General features: G+C 42.9%; 2 protein-coding genes across 2 annotated transcripts in view; both read left to right on the forward strand.

The window, feature by feature from the left end:
* Nucleotides 1-63: 63 nt before the first annotated feature.
* pfn4 (profilin family member 4) lies at nucleotides 64-2,374 on the forward strand. Its single transcript, XM_035763264.2, has 4 exons — nucleotides 64-368; nucleotides 704-838; nucleotides 998-1,103; nucleotides 1,276-2,374. The coding sequence occupies exons 1-4, from the start codon at nucleotides 252-254 to the stop codon at nucleotides 1,302-1,304; spliced, it is 387 nt and encodes a 128-aa protein (XP_035619157.1). The 5' UTR covers nucleotides 64-251; the 3' UTR covers nucleotides 1,305-2,374.
* A 2,684-nt stretch (nucleotides 2,375-5,058) lies between these two features.
* Nucleotides 5,059-21,648, forward strand: part of LOC127915849 (protein eva-1 homolog A-like) — a 21,663-nt gene continuing 5,073 nt past the window's right edge. The window contains exon 1 of the mRNA XM_052496506.1: nucleotides 5,059-5,615. The gene's annotated coding sequence lies outside the window, so the exon portion shown is untranslated. The remainder of the gene's footprint in view (nucleotides 5,616-21,648) is intronic.

A 21,648-nucleotide genomic window follows, 5' to 3' on the forward strand; every position in this document is an offset into this window, starting at 1 on the left:
TATGTAATGGCAGTGTTTTCTTTCTTTTTTAAATTGATGTACGCAAAATGTATCAAGGATCAATTACAATGGGAACCATTAGCAGACGCATGTTTTCACTACGATCTCTTTAGGCTGGTAACACCCACCGATGGTCTCCATGGAAACGTCGTCCACCACGCGGAAGGGGGAAAAGTATCAGCAGTAACGCTAACGTTAGTTCTCTGACTTAGGCAAGACATACTATACAGTCTTTGACAAAATTGGTTATTATGAACCAATTTCAGAATTTGATAAATGACTGTCTTATCGATACAAAACACGTGGAAAGCGCTGTCATTCTGGTTGCCAAGACTGCAGCAGTAACTGCGGCGTCTGCGAGGTTTCAGGCAAGTTCGTCATGTCGCTTTTGTTGTAAAAATGTTTAAATGAACATTCAGACATCGCAATCAACACAATCCAATTCCCGTGTTGACATCCAAGTCAAAGCCCACTTCACAGGTCACCCCATTGTGTAGCAACTACTTATCTTCCAAAACCTCAAATTGGAAGAGGTATTGTGGTGCAATATATTATAGTTTTCAGAATTCATGATTTTCCACATATGGGGTTGAAGGCAGTTGGATGGATCAAAGCAATGAGGAAGTGGATTAATCTGGAAGCCTAAAAACCATCTGTCTCCGATCAGATTCATTATGTTAACCTTCGCACTGTAACTTTACAGGTTCTTCCTACACAAGCCCAGATTTTCATAGACTCTTTCAAGCACATGACATCGACCAGGGAGCGGGGCTTCTACTTTCAAGACAAAACATACACCTGTGTCCGAGCTGACAGGAACTCCATCTACTGCAAATGTGTCAGTAGGCTCATCACAATTTCTGAATATACATGTATTATTGTCCCAGTTTTCCAGCAGTGGTTTTGCAGTTTAGTGCAGCTATACTGCACTGTACTTGTTTTGTTGTTGAAAGGTTATGTCTGATCTGGTCTGGTCGGATATTTTTTCTCTTAACAGGGAACACATGGCTTGATTCTTGTGAAGACTGCTCTGTACATTATAGTGGCCACATACAACGACAGCATGTACCCTAGCGTGTGTGTGGAGGCTGTCGAGAAACTAGGTAGGGGGATGTTGATGCTTCTTACAGCATACAACATTTTAATTAAACTGCTTTCAACTGCAGGGTTTAAAGGCGATGGATTATTGACTGTGTATTATTTACAAGTCAGATATGAGGGATATTTGTTTTGTGTTTGACTAATATGTAATATAATGAGCTATATGCATTTCAGCTGTGTACCTCAAGGAAAAGGGAAAATGAAACCTGAAGAGGAGCAGCGTTCTGATGGATGAAACGGATGAAGTGGACTGGTCAAGTTAAACAGTTGCCTGAACAGTTAGGCCACCTGCTAAGGAGGACAAACATGTTTAGGAGAAAGTCGGTGTGTGTTTGTTTTCTTTCTATGAACTCGCCCCTGTCCCCTCTCGCAGTATACAGGTTTAACCACTAGGTGGTAGTCAATAGTAAATAACCTAGCTGTGTGGTCCAAGAACCGTTTTTAGTGTTGAGATCCTCTTAGAACAGGGATTATGACCAACCATGGTCAATGAGATGCAGTAGTTCCAGCCCTGCTCTATCACATCTGATTCTACTCCTCAGCAAACAGACATGGTTTTGGGGCTTCGTGGCTAAAAGGCCTTTTTAAACTGTCTCTGTTCATCGCAGACTTTCTGTTCAAACACTTCAATTACTCTCCATCCCCCTCTGGTGATAACATGATTAACCTAACTACACACTCGCACTTTACACATACGCGCATGAACACACACACACACACACACACCCTGACGTAGCCTTGATGAGTGTTTCAGAGCTGAAGCTGTGTAAATGAATTTCCTCATGTGAACAAATAAAGGAAATCTGTAACTGAGTCAAAACATCAAAGATCCCCCACCATATTTTACAGTAGGGATGAGGTGTTTTCTGCATATGTGTTGTTTCGGAAGGCCAAACCCACCATCTGACCATGGAGTTTGCTAATTGGCTTTGACACTTGTATTGTTGCTATGGTTATATGACATGAAAATAGAGCTCTGGCCACACTACAGAAGTGGCTTTGGCCTTCGAAAGAACAACACATTTTCAGAAAATACCTCATCCCTACTGTAAAATATTGTGCTGGATCTTTGATGTTATGAGGCTATTTTACTTCCACTGGTCCTAGGGTCTTTGTTAAGGTCAACGACATCATGAACTTTACCAAGTACCAGGACATTTTTTGCCAAAAACCTGGTTGCCTCTGCCAGGAGGCAGAAATGTGGCCGCAAGTGGATCTTCCAGCAAGACAATAACCCCAAGCATAAAATAATAATAAATGTTTTCGCAATGTAGCTGGCTTTCTGTATTATTGATTTTATACAGTCTTTTTTTCCCTCATCTTTGTCAAGGGATCCAATCATTCCAGACTCCACAGTACATGCTGCAGAGAGACAAACAAGAATGCATGGTAGCACACAGACTTCCTGCACTCTCTGTCACATGCGGTTAGGGCACCTGTGCTTTTAAAGGAATGTGACCTTTGTTGTCAAGTTCTGGTTGAAACCTCTAAAAATGGAAGCAGGGCGGTCACAAAGAATGAGCCGCCTGTCCATGTGGTTACACACACACTCTGACACGTCTCCTGAATTCCTCAAGAGAGGATTTGTGCTTGTGTCAGCCTGCATGATTGGTTAGAAGAAGAGAGACCTTTTTAACATGGAGAACAACATCTATCAAGCACAGAGTCCCACAGTATGAGTCATAAAACCCATAAAACTCTGTGGTCAAAAAAGGAAATGGTTCCAATCATTTTCCCCTCATTCATTTTAGAAACACTTAAAATAATTGCTGTGTTTTGATAACCGTGTAAATCTCTCTAGGACAAGATTATTTATATCGATATAGTCGCCTGAATTTCCCCACCCCACCCACCCACTAATTACTGTAGCATTTTAGAATCCGAGTAAATAGAGCCGATATGTCACCCTGTACAGAGAGAGTTACATCATCAAAACGGCACGCCAGGGTCAGTCTACACAAAACGCTGCCCTTGTTTCAAGTGTTTCTAAAATACCCAATTGGAAAAATGAATTGTGCAAAGAAAATCGATTGGAACCATTTCCCTGTTTGACTGCTAGGTTGCATGGGTATTATGACACCTCCCCTGTGGGGCTCTATTAATCAACAGAACTCACAGGAAAACATAGATATTTTGTAACTTGAAGGCGTATTATTTCTTTGTGTTAGCGAAAGAATACTTTTTCACAAGGGAGAAACAGCAGTGAGACAGTGGATGAAAGGTTACGTAATGATCCTACAGTGAGATTGAGGCGCAGACGAGGACTATGGGTGAATGAGGGGCAGCGGTGCGCACTAACAACTCTAGTGTCCTGCTACGTCTGCATAGTGACATCTCTTAAGTGCACTCCATGACCCACTTATCAGAGGTGCGCTCCAACTCCATTGTACGGTATATGATGTGACTGAAGTCCCTCACTGGAACTTTAACACAGTGGTGGGAAACACTCCTGGAGAGATGCACAGTTTTCTCCACCCCTGCACCAACAGCAGCTAACCACACAATGTCCTGATGAACAGGGGCACCCCTGTCTGTAACTTGAAGACTGATGTTAGCGGATGCCAAGCTTTTAGCTCAGTGGGCTCACACAGTCTTGAGTCATGCCACCAACTGCCATGTTCATTATGTTTAATATCATCATTGCTTGTTTGGTTGTTTGTTAATATGTGCTGGAGAAAAAGGGAGGTGTGTATATTCCCTGATGTGTGTGTGTGTGTATTTTCCTTGACGTGGCCTCTCTCTCTGCATGCCAGTCTTGGTTGGTTTGTGTTTTTGGCTCAGAGACAGTCGCTTCATTATTTTTTGAGGTGTGTGTGTTACATAAATGATGGTCCTACGCAGTCATAATCTAATCACTTCCATGACTGAGGCAGTAGGAGCAGAGACCCAATCTGCCTTTCCTTCTCCCCTCTTCTAGTCTCTATATCCCACTCTTTCACTCGTTTTCTGGGAGTTTCTCTCCTAATCTAGACATTAATGAGCAGATTAGTTCAGGCAGGCAGGGATAGGATAGTCAGAGACACACAATAACTCTGTTCTCATGCAGAGGAATGCCTGTTCTGTTGGCAGGTCAATAGGTAGGTGATCGGGGGTTGCGTGGAAGTTGTATGCTCGTTGTGTTCTCTAAAAGGTTGTGTGAGCGTTTTGTGCGTTTATTGGTCGAGTCAAAGTTGTGTAGGCCTACAGTTATGCTTTTGTTCTCTAGGGAAAAGGTTGTCATTGTGTTGTAGGACTAAGGTCAGCAACAATAAATGATTCCGTCAGCAACCTTTTTATTCAGAGTTAAAGACCTTATCATCTAACACTGATAACATTTGATTGGCTCATTCAGATCATTTGATCATTGTTCCAGCTCTCAAATACACACACACTCACACGTGCGCACGTAAGTAATGCAGTATGATAAATCTTCACAGTTCATAAAAGCAACATGAAGCATATTAACAACAGTCAAAGTAGGTCTGCTCCTACGTGTGTGTGATCGTAGCAGGGGGTCTTGTTTAGCCCACTGGTCAACAGTACTACTCCTAGTAGGAGCAGGAACTATGGACAGGATTATTCAATGAAGTGTTTGTTGACATTCATAGAGAGACTAATAGTTCTCAAGCATCAAACGTCTCAGTTAGATGTAAAATTGCGCGACTAAGACTTCCTTGGCAAAAACGTCAAAATCAATGACAGATTTCTTGATTTATCTGAGATGAATTCTGCCTATTTTGAGGAAGTGTTGCTGGGTATGTTGTTGCTACGGTGGCTCAAGAGACAAACTTTATATTGACGGGAAAAGTCAGGAGGCAAATTCCCAGTCAAAGATGAATGAAATTCCCATGCCATACTCACTCCTCCCTCTATTTCTCTGTCTCGTTCCCTCTCTCTTTCACCCTCACTTTATTGGTTCTCCAATCTTATTCGCTTGTCTCTCTTTTTCTCCAAATCCAAAGCTCTACCCCCCACCACACCCTGCTTCTCTCTCTCCCTCTTTGTCTGTCTTTGTGCCACAGAGTTGCTCTCTCTGCTCAATGTAGTCAGGTTGGGTGGTAAGAGGGGAATGTATAGCAGAGACGATGGGTCTTACAGAGTGTGGGAGATGAGAGTGTGAGGGTTTTTTTAGGAACAAGAGTGCGGAGCACGAGTGTGTGTGTGTGTGTATGTGTGTGTGTGTGTGAATATCCGTGGGGGTGAGCTTCTCCTGTGTCACATTCCAGCTTCCAGGGCTCGATCCCTGCCTGCTGAGAGACTTGGACCTGGAAAACTTTGGAAAATCATTCTTGGAAAACTGTGATTGGAAGCTTGAAAGTCTTTTAAAACCATCCCTATATCTCTTTGTGACTTCACATTGTTGCTGTAGGAGTGACTCCCCTTCTGCTGCTGTTGTTTTTGGGTCTTTGGATAGTGGTCTCACTGGAGCCACGCTGATGCTCTCCGGACTACTACGGCAGAGGAGAGGAGGGGAGAGAACATGGAACTTTAAACGTGTTTCGTTGGAAGGGATTTATAATCTGGATCATGGAAATGTAAGTATGCACAGTACTAGAGTCTTTAGTCAACAAGCAACTACAGTCTTTTCTATATGTAAATGGCATCCTTAATATAAATACACCTGGCTTTAGACTTAAACGTAGCACTGCTAGCACCACAATGCTTGTTGGGAGTGATATTGGAAACGTCTTGGATAATAGAAAAAGTTGTGCTGCCATGTTTATTGACTTTTGCAAAGCTTTTGACTGTGTTGATCATGGAACTCTGTTAAATCAGCTGTCTTCGATTGGATTGGGCGCTGATGTTTGCTTATGGTTCAATAATTATCTCCATGAAAGAACCCAAGTCAACATGGCAGATGGTATTAAATCTGAGTTTCTAGCGTTTCAAAAAGGTGTCCCATAAGGCTCAGTACTATCTCCGCTATTGTTTAATATCTATATTAATAACAAATTACAAAATGAGAAATTGTAAAAATTAATTTATACTCTGATGTTACTGTGTTATACTCCATCGCTCCTACTATTGGCCAAACATTTTCACATTTGAAATCTGATTTTCTGGTACTTCAGAAGACACTTTCTGATCTTAAATTGGTGCTAAATGCTAACAAAATAATATATATTCTCTTCTCTAGACTACATCATTTTTTATCTACAGTTGCAAGAAGAGTATGTGAACCCTTTGGAATTACCTGGATTTCTGCATACATTTGTCAAAAAGGTGATCTGATCTTCCCCTACGTCAAAACAAGACAAAAACAGTGTGCTTAAACTAATAACTTGTCTATATTGAATACATAATTTAACATTCACAGTGTAGGTTGGGGAAAGTATGTGAACCCCTAGGCTAACGACTTCTCCAAAAGATAATTGGAGTCAGGAGTCCGCTAACCTGGAGTCAGGAGTCAGCTAACCTGGAGTCAATGAGATGAGTTTGGAGATGTTGGTTAGAGCTGCCTTGCCCAATAAAAAACACTATTTGCTATTCACATGAAGCATTGCCTGATGTGAACCATGCCTCGAACAAAAGACATCTCAGAAGACCTAGGATTAAGAATGATTGACTTGCATAAAGCTGGAAAGGGTTACAAAAGTATCTCTAAAAGCCTTGATATTCATCAGTCAAAGACAAATTGTCTATAAATTGAGAAAGTTCAGCACTGTTGCTACTCTCCCTAGGAGTGGCTGTCCTGCAAAGATGACTGCAAGAGCACAGAGCAGAATACTCAATGAGGTTAAGAAGAATCCTAGAGTGTCAGCTAAAGACTAACAGAAATCTCTGGAACATGCTAACATCTCTGTTGATGAGTCTACGATACGTAAAACACTAAACAAGAATGGTGTTCATGGGAGGACACCACGGAAGAAGCCACTGCTGTCCAAAAAACCCATTGCTGCACGTCTGAAGTTCGCAAAAGAGCACCTGGATGTTCCACAGCGCCACTGGCAAACATTCTGTGGACAGATGAAACTGAAGTTGAGTTGTTTGGAAGGAACACACAGAACTATGTGTGGAGAAAAAAACGGACTGTACACCAACATCAAAACCTCATCCCAACTGTGGTGGAGGGAGCATCATGGTTTGCGCTGCTTTGCTGCCTCAGGTACTGGACAACTTGCTGTCATCGACGGGAAAATGAATTCCCATGTTCATCAATACATTTTGCAGAAGAATGTAAGGCTATCTGTCCGACAATTGAAGCTCAACAGAAGTCGGGTGATTTAACAGAACGACCCAAAACACAGAAGTAAATCAACAACAGAATGGCTTCAACCGGAGAAAATATGCCTTCTGGAGTCCTGACCTCAACCCATTTGAGATTCTGTGGCATGACCTCGAGCGCGGTTCACACCAGACATCCCAAGAATATTTCTGAACTGAAACAGTTTTGTAAAGAGGAATGGTCCAAAATGCCTCTTGACCATTGTGCAGGTCTGATCCGCAACTACAGAAAACATTTGTCAACCAGGGTTCACATACTTTTCCCACCCTGCACTGTGAATGTTTATACGGTGTTTTCAATAAAGACATAAAAACAAATAATCTTTTGTGCGTTATTAGTTTAAGAAAACTGTGTTTGTCTATTGTTGTGGCCGAGATGAAGATCAGATCAAATTTTATGACCAATTTATGCAGAAATCCAGGTATTTCCAAAGGGTTCCAATACTTTTCCTGCCACTATAAATGACTATAAAATTACTGGGCTAAATGGTATAGAAATGGAACTAGTTCCTTATTATAATTATCTTGGTAAATGCCTAGATGACAAGTAGTCTTTCAAAACACATCTGAGCTGGTAAAAAAGTTGAGGTTCAAGATTTGGTTTATTTTACAGAAACAAAAGCCTGCTCATCATCTGCTAATAGGAAGAAAATGGTTCAGTCTACCTTTGTGTGTATTGGATTATGGGGATGTTGTTTACATGCATGCTGCCACAGTTAAACCATTAGGTGCCGTATGTCATTATGCCCTGAGGTTCATTACTGGCTCTGTGTCACGTTTGTCTTCGGGTGAAAGAGAGGAGGACCAAAATGCAGCGTGATGATACTCTATATTTTAAATGGGATACTTAAACAACGAACAAAACAATAAACCGCCAAATCAATGAAGCCCAAACAGTCCCATAACAGGAACAATCACCCACAAAATACCCAAACAATATGGCTGCCAAAATATGGTTCCCAATCAGAGACAACGATAGACAGCCTCCTCTAATTGAGAACCAATCTTGGCAACCATAGACTTACAAAAACACCTAGATAGGATACACCCCCATAAACATACAAAACCCCTAGACAATACAAAACCCCTAGACAAGACAAAACACATACATCACCCATGTCACACCCTGACCTAACCAAAATAACAAAGAAAACAAAGAATACTAAGGTCAGGGTGTGACACTCTGGTTTTAAAACTCACCACTGTTCCTTATATCTACAAGTAGGTTGGGTCTCTTTAACCGACAGAAGGGAGCAGTAGTTTGTAATTTATCTATAAAGAGTTAAAACACTTCCAATGTATCTGACATCTCTAATCTCTTATAGAATTACTAATTATAAAACTAGGTCAAGGAATTACATTACACTTTCAGATCCCTCCCAGTTCCTACACAGATCGGAAGAGGCACCTTCAGTTATGCTGCACTTTACATAATGAACAATTTACAAAAAACTCTTAGAATAGATGTTCCGCTCCCTCCTTAGGAAATAAAACAAAATGGATATCTGATCTGTTAAATGCTAATTGTGGATGTTTTCCTTAATGCGTATATATGTCTTTTATTTGTGATTATATGTGCTTTTTCTTTGTATTGAAAACAGGGCTCAGTTGATCTGCTGTATAAATAAAATGAATAATAATAATAGTTAACGTTAATATGGTCCTTTAACGTTTCTGATGGATGAGTTGGAAATAGCACATACATGTCTGTGTGTGTGTGTGTGTGTGTGTGTGTGTGTGTGTGTGTGTGTGTGTGTGTGTGTGTGTGTGTGTGTGTGTGTGTGTGTGTGTGTGACATTGTGTGTGTGTGTTTGGGGTGTGTGTTTGGGGTGTGTGTGTGTGTGTTTTAGGGTGTGTGTGTGTTTGGGGGTGTGTTGTGTGTGTGTTGTGTGTGTGTGTGTTGTTTGGGGTGTGTGTGTGTGTGTGTGTGTTGTGGGTGTGTGTGTGTGTGTGTGTGTGTGTGTGTGTGTGTGTATGTGTGTGTTTTTTAGGGGTGTGTGTGTTTGTGTGTGTGTGTGTGTTTGTGTGTGTGTGTGTGTGTGTGTGTGTGTGTGTGTGTGTGTGTGTGTGTGTGTGTGTGTGTGTGTGTGGGTGTGTGTGTGTGTGTGTGTGTGTGTGTGTGTATTTTAGGGTGTGTGTGTGTTTGGGGGTGTGTGTGTTGGATAATGTGTGGTATCTAGGGAAGCATAATAACAGCTTGTCCTCCTCACTCCACCGATGTCTGTGGGTTGGGCTGCAGGGTGTAGGAAACACACAGCCACTGGCACCAGCAAAGAGTCCGTTGAATTCATTTATCAATGGGGGGGGGGGGGGCTTCAGAAAGGCCTGACGCCTCATATCAGAGGGATCTCATGGGGGGGATGAGAGGAATCAGTTGCAGTGAAAATATCCACTACTCTCACTCTCAGCACTAAATTTACAAACCTATATTATTTCCCTTTCTACTCTCACTCTCCATCTTTGTCTGTATTCCCATTCGCTCTTTAAGCAGATTCATGAGATGATAAAGGGATACTTCAGGATTTTGGCAATGAACCCATTTATCTACTTCCCAAGAGCCAGATTAACTCGTGGATAACATTACTATGTCTCTGCGTTCAGTTTGAAGGAAGTTGATATCTAGTGATAGCTCAATTGCTAACTAGCGTTAGCGCAATAACTGGCAGCCAATGACTGGAAGTCTATGGTAACTGCTAGCATGCTAGTAGATACCATAGACTTCCAGTCATTGCACTAACGCCAGTTAGCATTGGCAGGAGAAACTACCTCCCTCTTCCTTCATACTGGATGCAGACACATAAAAATGATATCCACAAGTTCATCTGATTCTGGGGAAGTAGATAAAGGGCTTCATTGCCAAAATCCCAAAGTATCCCTTTAAAAGCAGAAAGAGAGAAAAGGCCAATGTCACTATGCATCAGTCTCAGAGTCAACACAGGCATGCTTTTTGGGCTAAATTTGGTCTGGAACCTGGAGGCATGGTTTCTCTGGAATATTAAGGCCAGTGTGGTCAGAGCTCTGTGTGTCTGTGTGTGTGTGTGTGTGTGTGTGTGTGTGTGTGTGTGTGTGTGTGTGTGTGTGTGTGTGTGTGTGTGTGTGTGTGTGTGTGTGTGTGTGTGTGTGTGTGTGTGTGTGTGTGTGTGTGTGTGTGTGTGTGTGTGTGTGTGTGTGTGTGTGTGTGTGTGTTTTGTCATGATTCTGCACACACTGGTCAGAGTCATTCCAAAGTGGGGAAGGAGTTGAGCAGTGTAGGAAGCCCAGTTTAAAACAGCACAGGGACTCTGCACAACATTGGACTATTGTGCTGTAAGGCTCTGTGTGTCTGTCTGTATACATCTTTGTGTTTTACCAAAGCGATAGGTTTTAGTCTGCAGAAAGAGAGTGGTGACTTGAAGAAGAAAACAGAGAGAAGGAGACATACAAACAGAAAGAGGAGAAAACTAATTAGAAGGATAAGAAAGAGAGTTCATGAACTGTAGAGTGTTTATTCGAGTCGATCTAACTGTATCAGACTCTAATCCCTTCAGTTGAACGTTCTAACGAGCTGTAATGATGTCTAACGAGCTGAAACCACCGTTAATTAACAAGGCGTGTGTGAGCCGAGTCTGACTCTTAAAAAACTCGCCTATCACATCAGCTCAGTTTGATTGATAAGGAAATCTGACAAACCATGCATAGATATTAGTAGATTTAATTTCACCTTCAGCTGATCTGTGATCAGTTTTCAGCTGATCTGGGCAGTTTCCAGCTACGTTGTTCTCTTGTTCTCTCCTTTCTCTCTCTCCGTCCATCACAAAGCTGCATTCCTGGATTGTTTCACGGACACCTGTGTGTCACGCACACACACACACACACACGCACACACACACACACACACACACACACACACACACACACACACACACACACACACACACACACACACACACACACACACACACACACACACACACACACACACACACACACACACACACACACACACACACACACACACACACACACACACAGGCCACGCAGAGCGATGGAGAAAGGAAGTGATATGGAAAGAGAAGGAGAGAGATTTTTAAAGCGTGGTGTTCAGCCTGAGATTGTGTTTTGTTTTTCTAATGAGGGTGAGAAGGTCATCTCAACCCGCCCATTTAGACAGGCAGGAAGGAACATACACATTTTGGTAAAGACAGACCTGACTCCCCATCTCAACCCAGATTAAAGACTGTGATAAAGTTCTGGAACAGATGTTCTGGAACAGATTAAAGCATTTCTGGAACAGACAGCTGGTAACAGATTAAAGACCTGGAACAGATTAAAGACTGTTCTGGAACAGATCTTTAGCCTGTCTAAAGATTAAAGACATGTTCTGAACAGATTAGACATGTTCTGGAACAGTCCCAGATTAAAGACATGTTCCTCATTTTTGGTAACTGTCAACAGTATCATCTCCATGGAGGATAGATTAAAGACATGTTCTGGAACAGAACAGATTAAAGACATGTTGGAACTGACATGAACAGATTAAAGACATGTTCTGGAACAGATTAAAGACATGTTCTGACATGAACAGATTAAAGACATGTTCTGGAACAGATTAAAGACATGTTCTGGAACAGATTAAAGACATGTTCTGGAACAGATTAAAGACATGTTGGAACAGATTAAAGACATGAACAGATTAAAGACATGTTCTGGAACAGATTAAAGACATGTTCTGGAACAGATTAAAGACATGTTCTGGAACAGATTAAAGACATGTTCTGGAACAGATTAAAGACATGTTCTGGAACAGATTAAAGACATGTTCTGGAACAGATTAAAGACATGTTCTGGAACAGATTAAAGACATGCTCTGGAACAGATTAAAGACATGTTCTGGAACAGATTAAAGTTGTTCTGGAACAGATTAAAGACATGCTCTGGAACAGATTAAAGACATGTTCTGGAACAGATTAAAGACATGTTCTGGAACAGATTAAAGACATGTTCTGGAACAGATTAAAGAACATGCATCTGGAACAGATTAAAGATGTTCATGTTCTGGAACATGATTAAAGACATGTTCTGGAACAGATTAAAGACATGTTCTGGAACAGATTAAAGAACATGCATCTGGAACAGATTAAAGACATGTTCTGGAACAGATTAAAGACATGTTCTGGAACAGATTAAAGACATGTTCTGGAACAGATTAAAGACATGTTCTGGAACAGATTAAAGACATGCTCTGGAAACAGATTAAAGACATGCTCTGGAACAGATTAAAGACATGCTCTGGAACAGATTAAAGACATGTTCTGGAACAGATTAAAGACATGTTCTGGAACAGATTAAAGACATGTTCTGGAACAGATTAAAGACATGTTCTGGAACAGATTAAAGACATGTTCTGGAACAGATTAAAGACATGTTGTTCTGGAACAGATTAAAGACATGTTCTGGAACAGATTAAAGACATGTTCTGGAACAGATTAAAGACATGCTCTGGAACAGATTAAAGACATGTTCTGGACATGTTCTGGAACAGATTAAAGACATGTTCTGGAACAGATTAAAGACATGTTCTGGAACAGATTAAAGACATGCTGGAACTGGAACAGATTAAAGACATGCTCTGGAACAGATTAAAGACATGTTCTGGAACAGATTAAATAACATTAAAGTTCTGGAACAGATTAAAGACATGTTCTGGAACAGATTAAAGACATGTTCTGGAAAAGACATGAACAGATTAAAGACATGCTCTGGAACAGATTAAAGACATGTTCTGGAAAAGACATGTTCTGGAACAGATTAAAGACATGTTCTGGAACAGATTAAAGACATGTTCTGGAACAGATTAAAGACATGCTCTGGAACAGATTAAAGACATGTTCTGGAACAGATTAAAGACATGTTCTGGAACTTAAAGGAACAGATTAAAGACATGCTCTGGAACAGATTAAAGACATGTTGGAACTGGAACAGATTAAAGACATGTTCTGGAACAGATTAAAGACATGTTCTGGAAAAGACAGATTAAAGACATGTTCTGGAACAGATTAAAGACATGTTCTGGAACAGATTAAAGACATGTTCTGGAACAGATTAAAGACATGTTCTGGAACAGATTAAAGACATGTTCTGGAACAGATTAAAGACATGTTCTGGAACAGATTAAAGACATGTTCTGGAACAGATTAAAGACATGTTCTGGAACAGATTAAAGACATGTTCTGGAACAGATTAAAGACATGTTCTGGAACAGATTAAAGACATGTTCTGGAACAGATTAAAGACATGTTCTGGAACAGAAAAGACATGTTCTGGAACAGATTAAAGACATGTTCTGGAACAGATTAAAGACATGCTCTGGAACAGATTAAAGACATGCTCTGGAACAGATTAAAGACAGAACAGATTAAAGACATGTTCTGGAACTGGAACAGATTAAAGACATGTTCTGGAACAGATTAAAGACATGTTCTGGAACAGATTAAAGACATGTTCTGGAACAGATTAAAGACATGCTCTGGAACAGATTAAAGACATGTTCTGGAACAGATTAAAGACATGTTCTGGAACAGATTAAAGACATGTTCTGGAACAGATTAAAGACATGTTCTGGAACAGATTAAAGACATGCTCTGGAACAGATTAAAGACATGTTCTGGAACAGATTAAAGACATGGAACAGTTCTGGAACAGATTAAAGACATGTTCTGGAACAGATTAAAGACATGTTCTGGAACAGATTAAAGACATGTTCTGGAACAGATTAAAGACATGTTCTGGAACAGATTAAAGACATGTTCTGGAACAGATTAAAGACATGTTCTGGAACAGATTAAAGACATGTTCTGGAACAGATTAAAGACATGTTCTGGAACAGATTAAAGACATGTTCTGGAACAGATTAAAGACATGTTCTGGAACAGATTAAAGACATGTTCTGGAACAGATTAAAGACATGCTCTGGAACAGATTAAAGACATGTTCTGGAACAGATTAAAGACATGTTCTGGAACAGATTAAAGACATGCTCTGGAACAGATTAAAGACATGCTCTGGAACAGATTAAAGACATGTTCTGGAACAGATTAAAGACATGTTCTGGAACTTTGGCGACGACCAACTATTCTTTAAACCTCCCAGTTTGGGCTGAATGAGTCAACGTGTAGTTCAAACGTGCTTAATCTATGAGCAGAATTACTGTTTTACTTCAATTAGCCACAAAATCTCTAGTTTGAAAGCTACTGTTTTTCTGGAAGCTGTGCTGCGCCATTTTCCCTACATTTTCCCCTCGTGGGCCAGCCTCCTTGAAATTTGAGTTCCAGCCAATCAGCTTTAGCCCTCGTCATTTCAAATCAAATAAAATCAAATGTTATTTGTCACATGTACCGAATACAACAGGTGTAGACTTTACAGTGAAATGCTGAATACTTACAAGCCCTTAACCAACAATGCAGTTTTAAAAAATACCTAAAAAAAAATAAGAATAACAAATAAAAGTAACAAATAATTAAAGAGCAGAAGTAAGAAAAACAAATAATTAAGGCTATAGACAGGGTGTACCGGTACAGAGTCAATGTGCGGGGGCACCGGTTAGTTGAGGTAATATGTAGATGTAGGTAGAGTTATTAAAGTGACTATGCAGCTAGATAATAGCAGAGTAAAGGGGGGGGATGCAAATAGTCTGGGTAGCCATTTGATTAGATGTTCAGGAGTCTTATGGCTTTGGGGTAGAATCTGTTTAGAAGCCTCATGGACCTAGACTTGGTGCCTTGGTACCGCTTGTCATGCGGTAGCAGAGAGAACAGTCTATGACTAGAGTGGCTGGAGTCTTTGACCATTTCTAGGGCCTTCCTCTGACACCGCCTGGTATAGAGGTCCTGGATGGCAGAAAGCTTGGCCCCAGTGATGTACATATGCACTAACCTCTGTAGTGCCTTGCGGACGGAGGCCGAGCAGTTGCCATACCAGGCAGTGATGCAACCCATCAGGATGCTCTCGATGGTGCAGCTGTAAAATCTTTTGAAGATCTAAGGACCCATGTCAAATCTTTTCAGTCTCCTGAGGGGGAATAGGCTTTGTTGTGCCCTCTTCATGACTGTCTTGATGTGCTTGGACCATTTTAGTTTGTTGGGGATGTGGACACCAAGGAACTTGAAGCTCTCAACCTGCTCCACTAGAGCCTCGTCGATGAGAATGGGGGCGTGCTCGGTCCACCTTTTCCTGTAGTCCGCAATCATCTCCTTTGTCTTGATCACGTTGAGGGAGAGGTTGTTGTCTCTGACTTCCTCCCTATAGGCTGTCTCGTCATTGTCGGTGATCAGGCCTGCCACTGTTGTGTCATCAGCAAACAGGGAGTACAGGAGAGGACTGAGCACGCACCCCTGAGGGGCCCCAATGTTGAGGATCAGCGTGGCGGATGTATTGTTACCTACCCTTACCACCTGGGGGCGGCCCGTCAGGAAGTCCAGGATCCAGTAGCCGAGGGAAGTGTTTAGTCCCAGGGTCCTTAGCTTAGTGATGAGCTTTGAGGGCACTATGGTGTTGAATGCTGAGTTGTAGTCAATGAACAGCATTCTCACATAGGTGTTCCTTTTGTTTAGGTGGGATGGGCAGTGTGGACTGCAATAGAGATTGCATCATCTGTGGATTTGTCAGGGCGGTATGCAAATTGGAGTGGGTCTAGGGTTTCTGGGATAATGATGTTGATGTGAGCCATGACCAGCCTTTCAAAGCACTCCATGCCTCCACCCTAAATCAAATCAAATCAAATCAAATTTTATTTGTCACATACACATGGTTAGCAGATGTTAATGCGAGTGTAGCGAAATGCTTGTGCTTCTAGTTCCGACAATGCAGTGATAACCAACAAGTAATCTAACTAACAATTCCAAAACTACTGTCTTATACACAGTGTAAGGGGATTAAGAATATGTACATAAGGATATATGAATGAGTGATGGTACAGAGCAGCATACAGTAGATGGTATCGAGTACAGTATATACATATGAGATGAGTATGTAGACAAAGTAAACAAAGTGGCATAGTTAAAGTGGCTAGTGATACATATATTACATAAGGATGCAGTCGATGATGTAGAGTACAGTATATACGTATGCATATGAGATGAATAATGTAGGGTAAGTAACATTATATAAGGTAGCATTGTTTAAAGTGGCTAGTGATATATTTACATCATTTCCCATCAATTCCCATTATTAAAGTGGCTGGAGTTGGGTCAGTGTCAATGACAGTGTGTTGGCAGCAGCCACTCAATGTTAGTGGTGGCTGTTTAACAGTCTGATGGCCTTGAGATAGAAGCTGTTTTTCAGTCTCTCGGTCCCAGCTTTGATGCACCTGTACTGACCTCGCCTTCTGGATGATAGCGGGGTGAACAGGCAGTGGTTCGGGTGGTTGATGTCCTTGATGATCTTTATGGCCTTCCTGTAACATCGGGTGGTGTAGGTGTCCAGGAGGGCAGGTAGTTTGCCCCCGGTGATGCGTTGTGCAGACCTCACTACCCTCTGGAGAGCCTTACGGTTGAGGGCGGAGCAGTTGCCGTACCAGGCGGTGATACAGCCCGCCAGGATGCTCTCGATTGTGCATCTGTAGAAGTTTGTGAGTGCTTTTGGTGACAAGCCGAATTTCTTCAGCCTCCTGAGGTTGAAGAGGCGCTGCTGCGCCTTCTTCACGACGCTGTCAGTGTGAGTGGACCAATTCAGTTTGTCTGTGATGTGTATGCCGAGGAACTTAAAACTTGCTACCCTCTCCACTACTGTTCCATCGATGTGGATAGGGGGGTGTTCCCTCTGCTGTTTCCTGAAGTCCACAATCATCTCCTTAGTTTTGTTGACGTTGAGTGTGAGGTTATTTTCCTGACACCACACTCCGAGGGCCCTCACCTCCTCCCTGTAGGCCGTCTCGTCGTTGTTGGTAATCAAGCCTGCCACTGTTGTGTCGTCCACAAACTTGATGATTGAGTTGGAGGCGTGCGTGGCCATGCAGTCGTGGGTGAACAGGGAGTACAGGAGAGGGCTCAGAACGCACGCTTGTGGGGCCCCCGTGTTGAGGATCAGCGGGGAGGAGATGTTGTTGCCTACCCTCACCACCTGGGGCCGGCCCGTCAGGAAGTCCAGTACCCAGTTGCACAGGGCGGGGTCGAGACCCAGGGTCTCGAGCTTGATGACGAGCTTGGAGGGTACTATGGTGTTGAATGCCGAGCTGTAGTCGATGAACAGCATTCTCACATAGGTATTCCACTTGTCCAGGTGGGTTAGGGCAGTGTGCAGTGTGGTTGAGATTGCATCGTCTGTGGACCTATTTGGGCGGTAAGCAAATTGGAGTGGGTCTAGGGTGTCAGGTAGGGTGGAGGTGATATGGTCCTTGACTAGTCTCTCAAAGCACTTCATGATGACGGAAGTGAGTGCTACGGGGCGGTAGTCGTTTAGCTCAGTTACCTTAGCTTTCTTGGGAACAGGAACAATGGTGGCCCTCTTGAAGCATGTGGGAACAGCAGACTGGTATAGAGATTGATTGAATATGTCCGTAAACACACCGGCCAGCTGGTCTGCGCATGCTCTGAGGGCGCGGCTGGGGATGCCGTCTGGGCCTGCAGCCTTGCGAGGGTTAACACGTTTAAATGTCTTACTCACCTCGGCTGCAGTGAAGGAGAGACCGCATGTTTTCGTTGCAGGCCGTGTCAGTGGCACTGTATTGTCCTCAAAGCGGGCAAAAAAGTTATTTAGTCTGCCTGGGAGCAAGACATCCTGGTCCGTGACTGGGCTGGGTTTCTTCTTGTAGTCCGTGATTGACTGTAGACCCTGCCACATGCCTCTTGTGTCTGAGCCATTGAATTGAGATTCCACTTTGTCTCTGTACTGACGCTTAGCTTGTTTAATAGCCTTGCGGAGGGAATAGCTGCACTGTTTGTATTCGGTCATGTTGCCAGACTCCTTGCCCTGATTAAAAGCAGTGGTTCGCGCTTTCAGTTTCACGCGAATGCTGCCATCAATCCACGGTTTCTGGTTAGGGAATGTTTTTATCGTTGCTATGGCAACGACATCTTCGACGCACGTTCTAATGAACTCGCACACCGAATCAGCGTATTCGTCAATATTTTTATCTGACGCAATACGAAACATGTCCCAGTCCACGTGATGGAAGCAGTCTTGGAGTGTGGAGTCAGCTTGGTCTGACCAGCGTTGGACAGACCTCAGCGTGGGAGCCTCTTGTTTGAGTTTCTGCCTGTAGGCAGGGATCAGCAAAATGGAGTCATTTTGTACCTGTACACCCTGTATATAGCCTCCACATAGACTCTGTACCTGTACCCCCTGTATATAGCCTCCACATAGACTCTGTACCAGTACCCCCTGTATATAGCCTCCACATAGACTCTGTACCGGTACCCCCTGTATATAGCCTCCACATTGACTCTGTACCAGTACCCCCTGTATATAGCCTCCACATTGACTCTGTACCGGTACCCCCTGTATATAGCCTCCACATTGACTCTGTACCGGTACCCCCTGTATATAGCCTCCACATTGACTCTGTACCAGTACCCCCTGTATATAGCCTCCACATAGACTCTGTTCCGGTACCCCCTGTATATAGCCTCCACATTGACTCTGTACCAGTACCCTGTATATAGCCTCCACATTGACTCTGTACCAGTACCCCCTGTATATAGCCTCCACATAGACTCTGTACCAGTACCCCCTGTATATTGCCTCCACATAGACTCTGTACCGGTACCCCCTGTATATAGTCTCCACATTGACTCTGTACTGGTACCCTGTATATAGCCTCCACATTGACTCTGTACCGGTACCCCCTGTATATAGCCTCCACATAGACTCTGTACCAGTACCCCCTGTATATAGCCTCCACATAGACTCTGTACCAGTACCCCCTGTATATAGCCTCCACATAGACTCTGTTCCGGTAGCCCCTGTATATAGCCTCCACATTGACTCTGTCCCGGTAGCCCCTGTATATAGCCTCCACATAGACTCTGTACCAGTACCCCCTGTATATAGCCTCCACATAGACTCTGTACCAGTACCCCCTGTATATAGCCTCCACATAGACTCTGTTCCGGTACCCAATGTATATAGCCTCCACATTGACTCTGTCCCGGTAGCCCCTGTATATAGCCTCCACATAGACTCTGTCCCGGTAGCCCCTGTATATAACCTCCTGCCATGACGCTCCTGTAACTCACAAGCAGCTGACCTCCACCTGTCCCTGAGCTTGTAGGGTAGTTTCAGGATACAATTGGCTCAGCGTGCTCCGGGTTAGGGTTTGGCCGGGTTAGGCCGTCAATATAAACTGACTTGCCTAGTTAAATTAAATAAAAAATAAAAATACTTGTAACCCACCGATGGTCTCCATGGAAATGAAAAATAAATAAAATAAAAATGATGTTTTTTTAAGCTGGAGGCCAGATCCATCTCTTCCATATCTCCCATTGCATTACAACAACCTCTGAGGTATAACGCATAGGCGTGTAATGCCATGTGGTCTTTGGATTTTATTGCTAGGCCAGCTAAAAGCCTTCTCCTTGTATGCCTTGGCAATCTTGTATTCATTACCATAGATCTCCTGTAATAAGCCTTTCTGATAGCCCTTGTCCTAACTAGCTCTCGAGCCTGCCCTCTGGTGTACTGTTTGAGGAAGTGCAGTTTCTCCTGGCTAGTTTGGGCTCTATTCTCTATACCATGTTCAAATGACTAAATGAAGGATCTGTACTGCTAAATGTCACCATCAAAAACATTAGTCTCTCTGGGTGGTGGAAAGATGTTGCTGTTTGACTAACATAGCAGTCTTTAGAGATGAGAGGGTTTTCTTGTGAAATGTCCTGAAAGTCTTGGCTGTTTTCCCTGTAGTCGGTCAGCACAGAGGGACCTTGTCCTGTATAGACTGTCAGACTTGGGTTAGAGTCTGGTGGTGCAGCAGTGTTCTCTCTATGAGCCGCTGTCTGAATCCCACGATGTGTCCTGACAGTTCTGATTGAGCTGAAACACTGGGAGCCTGGGCTGGTTGTATGTCAATGTGCTCAATGACTTGGGGTCCTTCTTTGAGATGCACACTTGGTGCATGTCTGGCTGAAGTGCCCCTCTTCCCTGTGTGAAATTCAAGGTCTGAGATCCTGTATCTCCCTGCCATTTCCTCAAAGTCGTCATTCTATTGTTGTTGAGTTGGCATTTCTTTCTTCCCCTGCAGATGTCAAGACCGTGACCTTTGCAGAGGCAGCTGCTATTTCAATTTACAGCTCAAATCTCCCTGTTTTCCTCTGTCTTTTGTTGGTTTAATTCCTCGTCCTCTAGATGGGTTTAATTCCTCGTCCTCTAGATGGGTGTAATTAATCCTCCTCGTCCTCTAGATGGGTGTAATTCCTCGTCCTCTAGATGGGTTTAATTCCTCCTCCTCGTCCTCTAGATGGGTTTAATTCCTCGTCCTCTAGATGGGTGTAATTAATCCTCCTCGTCCTCTAGATGGGTGTAATTCCTCGTCCTCTAGATGGGTTTAATTCCTCCTCCTCGTCCTCTAGATGGGTTTAATTCCTCCTCCTTGTCCTCTAGATGGGTTTAATTCCTCCTCCTCGTCCTCTAGATGGGTGTAATTCCTCGTCCTCTAGATGGGTTTAATTCCTCCTCCTTGTCCTCTAGATGGGTTTAATTCCTCGTCCTTGTCCTCTAGATGGGTGTAATTCCTCGTCCTCTAGATGGGTTTAATTCCTCCTCCTTGTCCTCTAGATGGGTTTAATTTCTCCTCCTTGTCCTCTAGATGGGTGTAATTCCTCGTCCTCTAGATGGGTTTAATTCCTCCTCCTTGTCCTCTAGATGGGTTTAATTAATCCTCCTCGTCCTCTAGATGGGTTTAATTAATCCTCCTCGTCCTCTAGATGGGTTTAATTCCTCCTCCTTGTCCTCTAGATGGGTTTAATTCCTCGTCCTTGTCCTCTAGATGGGTGTAATTCCTCGTCCTCTAGATGGGTTTAATTCCTCCTCCTTGTCCTCTAGATGGGTTTAATTAATCCTCCTCGTCCTCTAGATGGGTTTAATTAATCCTCCTCGTCTTCTAGATGGGTTTAATTCCTCCTCCTTGTCCTCTAGATGGGTGTAATTCCTCGTCCTCTAGATGGGTTTAATTCCTCCTCCTTGTCCTCTAGATGGGTTTAATTCCTCGTCCTTGTCCTCTAGATGGGTGTAATTCCTTGTCCTCTAGATGGGTTTAATTCCTCCTCCTTGTCCTCTAGATGGGTTTAATTCCTCCTCCTTGTCCTCTACAAGGCTGTAATTCCTCGTCCTCTAGATGGGTTTAATTCCTCCTCCTTGTCCTCTAGATGGGTGTAA

Source organism: Oncorhynchus keta, chromosome 35 (assembly GCF_023373465.1).
Source record: "Oncorhynchus keta strain PuntledgeMale-10-30-2019 chromosome 35, Oket_V2, whole genome shotgun sequence".
Lineage (NCBI taxonomy): Eukaryota > Metazoa > Chordata > Actinopteri > Salmoniformes > Salmonidae > Oncorhynchus > Oncorhynchus keta.